The sequence below is a fragment of the Portunus trituberculatus genome, chromosome 30 (assembly GCF_017591435.1).
Source record: "Portunus trituberculatus isolate SZX2019 chromosome 30, ASM1759143v1, whole genome shotgun sequence".
NCBI lineage: Eukaryota > Metazoa > Arthropoda > Malacostraca > Decapoda > Portunidae > Portunus > Portunus trituberculatus.
Genome location: NC_059284.1, coordinates 1954848 through 1964504, shown reverse-complemented (window position 1 = coordinate 1964504; position 9657 = coordinate 1954848). Strand labels below are relative to the sequence as shown.

At 45.2% G+C, this 9657-nt stretch overlaps 1 protein-coding gene across 1 annotated transcript; it reads right to left on the bottom strand.

Moving 5' to 3' along the window:
- Positions 1-290: 290 nt before the first annotated feature.
- LOC123510961 (dynein axonemal assembly factor 1 homolog) lies at positions 291-9645 on the bottom strand. The gene is made up of 8 exons (XM_045266500.1): positions 9496-9645; positions 8745-8836; positions 5931-6152; positions 5296-5438; positions 4369-4532; positions 3879-3964; positions 1075-3447; positions 291-702 (listed from the first exon to the last, which is right to left on the bottom strand). Exons 1-8 carry the CDS (start codon positions 9528-9530, stop codon positions 629-631), a joined length of 3189 nt encoding a protein of 1062 aa, XP_045122435.1. The 5' UTR covers positions 9531-9645; the 3' UTR covers positions 291-628.
- Positions 9646-9657: the final 12 nt, after the last annotated feature.

Genomic DNA, 9657 nt, shown 5'->3' with positions numbered 1-9657 from the left:
ACAATGATAAACGAAGGAGAGTGGGGAAGATGGCACGTACAAGAGACAGCAGACGGAGCACCACATTTACAATATCCACTGTCTTCTGCTTAGTCTGAGTTCAAGTATCATGTTCGTCACTCATGTTGCTCCCCACTCAGGTCCGTCTTCTGAAACACTTTGTTGTCTCACCATCACTGTTTTCCCAAACGCTCCATATGAAAATATTCGTGTTTTAAGAGCATTTCTATGGCTCTGCTTATGGATTGACAAGATTTCTAGTGTATTAAAATGAGAAACTGTCTTGAAAACGTGGTTAGTTGTATCTGTGGCCTTGGAAAACTGTCGTAGTGAAAGGTGAAGGCGTTTCTGAATACGAGTGTACGTCTCATGTTGCTCCCCACTCAAGTCTCATGTTGCGTTGGTCAAGATGGCTGCGAGTGTTCCCCTGTGCAGTGTTGGAGACAATGAGAGTCAGCTAGAGAGGAATGTATGACTCCCTGTATCTCCGTGTAGCTCTCTGCGACTCCTTCTAGCCCCCTGTGGCTCACTATGGCTCCATGTAGATCCCTCTGGTTCCCCGTGACTCCGTGTGGCTCCATGTGGCTCCGTGTGGCTCCTTGTGGCTCCGTGTGTCTCCCTGTTGCGTCTATTCCTCCCCGTCGTGGTCAGTCCAGTCCCTCGGCACTCCCCTTGCATCACCGCCAGGCTCTCCCCTCCGCCCTGAGTGACGAAAAAATGTGTAGAAAAAAAAAGTCAAATGTTTAAATACATTAAAGGTAAGATTTGCGAGAGGGAAGCGGAGGCCAGGAGTTGCTTTTTTGTGTTTGTTTGTTTAATTGTTTTTTTTTTTTTTTGGGAGGCTCTGAAAATGTGGAAAAAATAAGTAAATCTCCTTCAAATGAGGTGGCAGAATAAAACGCCTTGCCACGTTGTGTTGCACAATGTTTTGTGTTGGCGTTGATGCTGATAATGAGACGTGCAAACATTACACACAAGCGTTCCCGCGTCACCTCTCCCTTTGCATCACTCGTGTGTCGGCAAGACGCGGCCACTTCCTTCACTACAGGTGTGGGAAAACAACGCTAGTCTCACCTGTGATGTTGTGTCCCCTGACGAAGGCTTCGTGGGAGCTCCTGAGGGCGTCACGCGTGCTGCACCTCGATCCCCGCTGTCTCGAGGCGCCACCTCCTGCCTCGTGTTGCTGCACAACGCCCTCAGATGCCACAATGTTCACTATTTCTTGTGGTGACAAGTGATCCTCCTTCAGGAATCCGGGAGGCACCGCGTCACATCCACTTGCATCACCGCTCATGCAGGAAGAGGCTGACTCTGCCGCCGCGGGTGCCGTCGCTGCTGACTCACCCAAGTCACCCAGGGCGCTGCTGACGTCACGCACCGGGAACTGAGGCTGTGGTGAATCTTCGATGAAGTTTCCGATTTCTGTTTTTCTTTCCCTTCCTGATGATTTGCCATGTTTGTTCCCCTCCCCCATGGTTGACCAGGGCGAGTCCTGGTGCCCCTGTGGTGCATAGATAGCGTGTGCCGGGGAGTTTTGCAGGGAGGTGAGGCTGAGGCTGGAGCATGAGGTGGTATTGGAGTCCTCGTCATCGACAGACAGCGGCGCGGGCGTCCTGAGGGCGGCAGCATCTGTTTGTGTTCTTGGCGAGCCGTCCAGCAGGTTGTTCCCTTCCGCGTTCCTGCCCGCTCCCTCAGGCACCACCTTCCCCGCGCTGCTGACGTCACTCACGCTCTCCTCCTCAAACACGCTGTCTTCGTCCTGCCAGCTGGAGTCGTCCTCAGCTAGACTCGATTCTTCCGGCGTCTCCACGTTGAGATCGTCCACGCTGCCCTCCTCCTCCGATGTGTCGATGGAGGACTCAATCTCCTCCTCCCAATCCGCGTCCTCCAGGATGCTCCTTCTCACCTCCTCCACCCAGCGCTCGCCGAACACCGGGACGCCAGCGTGGCGCGGCGGGAGCCTCATGCCGTTCAGGGGTCTTCGAGTTATCGGTTCTTCGTCATCACCGCTCTCAGGCTCACTGCCATTGGCCAGCTGGCGGAGGAGGTGGGCGTGCGGGTGTCGAGGGTGTACCGGCATTGTCTCCTCGGCCTCCAGATCCAGGTTGTCCAGAATCTCCTCAATATCTGACTGGTCCTCGGCAGCAGCCTGGTGTCTGGCCACTAGCTCCCGCAGGAACGCTTGTGTATATTGATCCGAGTCCAGGTTTGGGGAAGATAGTCTTTGCTCCTCTGCTTCGGCGGCGCCTCTGTTACGTTCACGAGGCTCTGTGTTGCACTCTGTGTTTCTGATGATACTCTGGGAGCTCAGGAAGAGATCTTGGTTTGCTCCTTCTGTCTCCTCCTCCTCCTCCTCAAGCTGCTCGTGGTGGTGGTGGAGGGAGGAGCAGGAAGCCTCATCTCCCTCGGCTTCCAGGAGCAGCCCAGGATTCTCTGTGGTTGCCGTGTGCGCTCTGATGAAGTTGTGACAGCTCCTCAAAAATAGTTGGTCCCTCTCCTCGTTGTCCTCCGCTTCTTCCTCCTCCTCTTCTTCCTGGTACCGCAGAGACAAGGACAAGCGAGGACCAAGATCATCATACTCTGGCTCTGTCGACGCATTCCTTGACTTCAGAAAATCTGTGCCATCACCGCCAACTTCACCACAAGGGTTCGAACACTGAGTCTCTGTGTTAAAGAGTTGAGCAATGTGGAAATCCTCCAAGGGTTTCGGTTTCCCAGTCTCTGTCTCACGCCAGGACGTTCCCTTGACACCATCATCGTTTACCGAGTCTTCAGGAGACAATATATTGGCAAGATTTTCGCAGGACAAAACCTCGATTTTATCTTTAGAAGACAAACTATCGACTTGATCTACAGAACACGGAACTTCAACTTTATGTTTTGGAGACAGACCCTCCACATGATGATTCTCAGGGAACAGGACCTCGACTTGATCTTCAGGGGATATCCCTATGATTTCTTCTAAGTACTCACGTTGCATAATTTCGCTCGATTTCCCTGCATTTCTCGTGTTGTTCAGAACACAGAGATTATCCAGGTCATCAGAACCTTCGCTCAGGAACCCCAGGAGTGTCTTGAACCCTTCGTCCTTGTACAAGTCACTCTGGTCACTCTGATCACTCTCCTCGTCCTGCACGGCCTTCTCCTTGACATCAGGCATCTCCACAGTCTTCTCGTTTTCCTCATCTACTTTCTCTGTATTAGTATGAGCAGATTCCTCCTCTCCTTCCTTCTGCAGTTCATCCTCCTCCTCATTCTCCTTCGCTTTCTTCAGTCTCTTCATTGCCCACGCCTTGGCTTCTGGAGTCAGGGCGTAGATCTTCTCATGGCCGTCGTCTTGTACATAGATCCCCATGTCCGAGGTCGCGTCAGGTGCTGCAGCGCCCTCTGGTGTCTCTTCCTTGGCTGCTCGCTCTGCCAGGACTCTCTGACGAAGCTTCAGTAAATCTGTAGAAAGAGAAGGACCAAAGGATTGGTAAGAACTTGAAGGCTGAGTGAGGGTGAGGGGAACAGAGGATGACCAAATTAGAGGATGAGATGGAGGATGACAGAGGTTGATGACAGAAAAGGAAGATGACGGAAATATATGACAAAGCTGGGAGATAACAGAACGAGAAAAGATAGGAACTGGAAGATAATAGCAATGGAAGACGACAGAAATTAAATATGACAGAACTGGAAAACTAAGGAAATTGAAGATAAAAGAACCATAAAATAAGAAATCTCAATGATGACAACCGGAAAAAAAAAAGTTACGCTTTACTCATTATTATCAACAGGAGCGAAAACAAACCAGACCACTTTAGCACTATACTTTAGATGAAAAATTACAAAGTTCTATGATTCTTTTCGTTTCTTTAAGAGATTCATTGACTTACCATCCACACACTCCCTCTGGCGCCGATGTTTCCGCTCCGCCCATTCCTTCCTCGTCTCCCTCTCCGCCTCTACGCCCCCGCCCTGCCTGAGGATATGTAGTGGAGTTGAATTGCTCTGTCGTGACAAAACAATCTCACGAAATGCCTGTCACGATGTTTCGCTCAAATTTCTGGATTCTTTTTTAATCTTTCGTAATTTCTTTTACCTTCTTTCTATTTTTCTTCCTATATTTCCTCTATTTTGCCTTCCCTCTTTTACAGTTCATATCATCCTGTTTCACTATCTCCTATCTCCCCTTTTCTATTCCTCTGTACACTTCCTTTTATCATCCACCGCCTCCGTCTATCCTTATCCAACCCTCCTTCCTCTTTCCCTTCCTTCAATCCTCCTCTTCCGTCTTCCAACACTTCTATCACTTCACCCTATCCTTCATTCCTCCATCCACCTCTAACTATCTCGCTATCCTTCCCGCCCCTCCCTCCATCTCACCAGGCTAGAGCGGCGGCGCGGTCCACGGGGAACACAGGGCGGTCATCTAGGTAGGTGAGCTCCGGGCAAGTGAGAATGAAGGTGTTCCTGTAGGGCCGCACCTCACGCGTGGCCGGATTACCTGTAGCTTGGAGACACCTGAGGCTCCGCACCTCCCCCAGGGCCTGAACAGGGAAAAATTGGCACTCCCATCAACAAAATTATGAGTGATAAGCAAGATTGTGACTCGCTCGTATTCTCAAACACTTCTGTACTTCATCTTCACTATTTTAAAAGGATATTTTTTTTAATGTACACGAGTTTTTAAGGGTGGTTTTTTTTTTTACGGTTCTAGAGAGATTGACAAGATTTCTAAATTATTAACCCTAAAAATACTTGAAAATCCGGCTAATCGTCTTTTTGGCCATTGAAAATAGTCGTGGTGAGAGAACAAAGTGTTTCTGAATACGGACATGATAAGCGAGATTGTGAGTGATCGACAAAATTGTGACTGATGAACAAGACGAGACAGTAGACACCTGCCGAAACGATGATTACTCCCAATGAGGTCTAATAGCACTGGTTCAGGGGGTGCTGTGAACTTTTCATTGGTGCCAGCTGTGAGCTCATTGAGCATTTCCCTTTGTGTCTCACAACACAAGGGGGGGCAGTCACAGCCTGCCTTCTAAAGACAACTCTCGTCCTTCACACGAAACTACAAGCAGCTAACTACACATACATTCTTCACGCAAAATCTAAAATTAAAAAAGAAAAAAAAACTATGATTTCTTTACCAACCTCGGAGTCCCCTTCTATTAGCACTTTCAACTTGTTTGGGGACCAGCGCCTCAGTGGGCGTTTTCTTAATCGCAGTTTTTGTTGCCTTCAGCTTTACTCTTACATAAAAAAAATAAACAAATAAATAAAAAAAAGTGCCAGTGTACCCACCAGGGCGAGGCCAGGTCCCTGCAGGTTGTTGTGGGAGAGGTCCAGAGAGGAGAGGACGGGGCAGGAGGCGAGCGGTGTGAGGCAGGCTACGGAGGAGAGGCGGTTGTGTGTGATCTGCAGCGTCTCTAGGTTCACCAGGCTACCTGAGGACTCACCTGTGTTAGTGCTGCAGATGTTCAGTGATGTCCAATTGTTGGCTTTGTGTCATGTTTCTATTACTTTTTGTGTGGTTGACCAATGAGTTTAGTTTTTTTTTTTCTTGGTTGTACTTTTGAAATTTATGAAATGAGGCTTAATGTGTGTGTGTGTGTGTGTGTGTGTGTGTGTGTGTGTGTGTGTGTGTGTGTGTGTGTGTGTGTGTGTGTGTGTGTGTGTGTGTGTTTTCGACAGTAGGAACATTTTAGTTTATCAATGTATATTTATATTTTTGTATTTCTATATTTTTGGGGGCAAAGTAGAATAACGTCCCTTATTCTACTCCTACTTACATTTGTGTTCAATATGACACTTCTCAAATGAAATCCAATAACAAAACAAACCATTAAGCATAAAAATTCTCTAAAACAACCACAATGACCACCACCACCACTATCACCATCATTACACTAACAACAACAAGCACCATTAATTCTTACTGATATGTTCGATGTTTCTGATCATATTGTAGGAGACGTTGAGCGTGACGAGGCTGGCCAGGTGCTGGAGGCCTGCCAGAGAGGTGAGCAGGTTGTGGTGGAGGTGGAGAGAGCGAAGGTTCCTTAGATGGTCCAGCCCTGTGATGCGCCGCAGTCCGTTGTTCTCCAGCCACAGACACCGAAGACCCGTGTACTCCTCCAGGTTCTCGATCTCCGTGTACCCTGAGTGGAACCAGACCGTATTTGTAATGCGTGAAGTCTTACTGTAATGTTAGAGATGTTAGGGAAACGTGCGGTGTAGAAGTGAAGTGTTACGAAAACAAAGAAGAAGAACGAAGTAAGGAAAAAAAATGTTTGATATAAATATGAGAATTATAATAAACAGGAGAAAAATTAGCTGAATTTAGAAAGGATAAAGGAACACAGGTGCAAGGGTAGAGTGTGATATATAAGACTGCTTTGTACAGGTTTAGCAATAGCCAGTAATGTTTTGGGTAGAGAATTCACCAAAACACAGCCTGGCACCCCTATATAAAAAGTAACGCCTGGGTGGACATTTATCGGCATATCTTATCTAGATCTTGGGAACATCCAAAACACATCCTGTTCACCTCGGAACCCGTGTTTTGGACAGAGAATACTCCCCAGTACACCCAACAGTATACCCTTCAGGTGATCAGTCCCCGTGTACCTTGAGTGGGAATGAACCGTGTTGGAGAGGTACAGTACACATGTAAGGAATAGGGAGAGGTAGAACTAGAGGTCTGCTTAATAAAGGTTTAGAAACAGACAGTGATAGCAAAAGCCTCCGTGTTCTTCAGGTGATCAGTCTCCGTGTACCTTGAATGGGAATGGACAGTGTTGTTGCTGTCTTTTATCGCTATTTTCAAACTAACTGCTCTACTGATTTTGCTAACTGCATGCCTCCCCTCCTCCTGTGGCCTCGATGTACAATTAAGGCTTTCTTCTTCCTCTCACCCCTATTCTGTCCATCTCTCTAATGCAAGAGTTAACCAGTACTCTCAGTCTTTTACACCTTTCACTGGTAAACTCCGTAACTCCCTGCCTGCGTCTGTAATTCCAACTTCCTATGACTTGACTTCATTCAAGAGGGAGGTTTCAAGACATTTGTCCCTGTTCTTTGGCTCTGTAAGGAGACTGGCAACTGAGTGGGCCTTTTTCTTTATATTTTTGTTACCCTTGGCCAGTTCTCCTCTTACTTAAAAGAAAAAGAGGTTTACAGGTGCAAGAGTAGGGAGTGATAAAGTAGAAGGGTGCGTTGTAAAGGTTCAGAGGTAGACAGGAGTAACAGACAGTGGTTTTCGGGTTTCGGTTCTCATGTTCTGTACCTTGAGAGAAATTATATTTTATTAGACAGGTAGAAATATATTATTATTATTATTATTATTATTATTATTATTATTATTATTATTATTATTATTATTATTATCATTATTATTATTAACATTATCATTATTATTATCTATTTTTTTTACTTTTTTCAGTGTTTTAGTCTATTACTGATATATTTTTAACCGAATTTCTCTCCTTTTTCCTTCAACTTTTTACTTCCTTTTTAATCTTTCAATTTAATTTTCTTCCTATACATATTCATTTATTTTTTGTCTCCAATGTTTGGCTCTTCGTATCTTATTATATTTTCAGTATTTTTTCTTGTCTATATGGAACTCTCTCTCTCTCTCTCTCTCTCTCTCTCTCTCTCTCTCTCTCTCTCTCTCTCTCTCTCTCTCTCTCTCTCTCTCTCTCTCTCTCTCTCTCTCTCTCTCTCTCTCTCTCTCTCTCTCTCTCTCTCTCTCTCTCTCTCTCTCTCTCTCTCTCTCTCTCTCTCTCTCTCTCTCTCTCTCTCTCCATATTACATTTTGTCCTTCACTCTTTTCTTCCTCTTCTCTCTGTAATGTTGTCACCATTTTTTTTTTTTTTTCATTTCCTTATTCAGTTACACTTATCCTTAATTCTTTCTTTATTCAGCTAATTTTTCTCTTGTTTTTTTTATTCTCATTTTTATATCAAATATTTTTTTTCCTTCCTTACTTCGTCCTTCCTTCCTTCTTTGTTTTCCGTAACACTCAACTCCTATACCGTACATTACCCATAAGACTTCACACATCACACTACAAGACATTCCGAAAAGATTATGAGGAAATTTCAAAGGATCTCAAAGGATTTAATGAGAATCTAAACTCAAACTCCTTCGATCCTTTGACAACCTCTAACTCATTCCAAGACACTCATACGCACAAACTTTAACTTGTGAGCTCAACATTCAAAGGTCATTCAAAACACTTTCTAAAACTTTGAATAGGTAATCACTCTCTCCACCCTCTTTCTCTTTTCTTCTCTTCTCTTCTCTTCTCTTCTCTCTCTCTCTCTCTCTCTCTCTCTCTCTCTCTCTCTCTCTCTCTCTCTCTCTCTCTCTCTCTCTCTCTCTCTCTCTCTCTCTCTCTCTCTCTCTCTCTCTCTCTCTGTTGCCTCCATGTTGCACGATCTTTATGCGTCTCTAAATTGCTTCGTTGTCGTTTTAGATTTCTTCTATATTGCCTTATTATTTTTTCTATGTTTTATTTGTTCTATGTCACTCTGAGTTTCTTTATTGCGTCACTAAATTTTAAAAGAGGCGTCGAATTTTACAATCTTCCCTTAATTTCTATGATTTCTCTATATCTTTTCTATATACACGATTTTAACCAATTATAAACAACATCACGATGAAAAAAAAAATCTACCTAGAATTGAGTTTGAAGCGAAAAAAGAACACATATTTCTTGACCTCTCTCGTAACCAGCCCCGTCTCACCTTGGAAGTGCAGGTACAGGACGTCATTAAGGGCGGGCACGGAGTACAGGTTGTGTTGCTTACAGAGTTTCTTCAATGCCTCCTTCGTCATCCTGGAAGTGTAGAGAGGCAGGGTAAGAAGACGCTGGAAAGGGGGAAGTGCCGATGTGTGCTTTCTTCTTGTTTCCTTTAGTGTAGTTTAAGTTTTGGGTGTTTTTTGAGGTTTAGGTTGTTTGTGTTGTTTTATGAGTTGTGTGTGTGTGTGTGTGTGTGTGTGTGTGTGTGTGTGTGTGTGTGTGTGTGTGTGTGTGTGTGTGTGTGTGTGTGTGTGTGTGTGTGTGTATTTTGGTTTAGCTTCCTTGTTTCGTTTCTTTGAGTGAGTTTTCCGTGTTTTACGTGTTTTTGGGGGTGTTTAGTCTATCTAGTGTTCTTGAGTGCGAATGTGTGGCAGTCTGACACCTTAAGACAAACGAAAAGAGACAAGAGTGATGAGTGACGGGAAAGGAGAAAAAAAGAAGAAAGAAGGAAGGAATAGAGAAAAAAATAAGCAATTATGATTATTGTGATTGTTTTTGTTAGTGTTTGGTTTTATTGTTTACTCTCTCTCTCTCTCTCTCTCTCTCTCTCTCTCTCTCTCTCTCTCTCTCTCTCTCTCTCTCTTTCATAATTTCTCATAGCCCTCTCTGCTAAACTGATCGATACAAGGACAACCTCACCTACACACACTAACTACCTTCCTCTACGTTAGACACTCTGTCCCTAACGCCCTTACCTCGGCCCGCCACGCCCCTCGTTCTGCCTCTCCATCACTGTTTAGTTCACCCTCAGGAACTTCTTCGATCTCACACACTCGTGAACTGGACACTTGAGGAACCAGGAAGACATGGCTAAGATGTAAACACGAGGCGGGTCTTGTCCTGGCAACGCGTTCCTA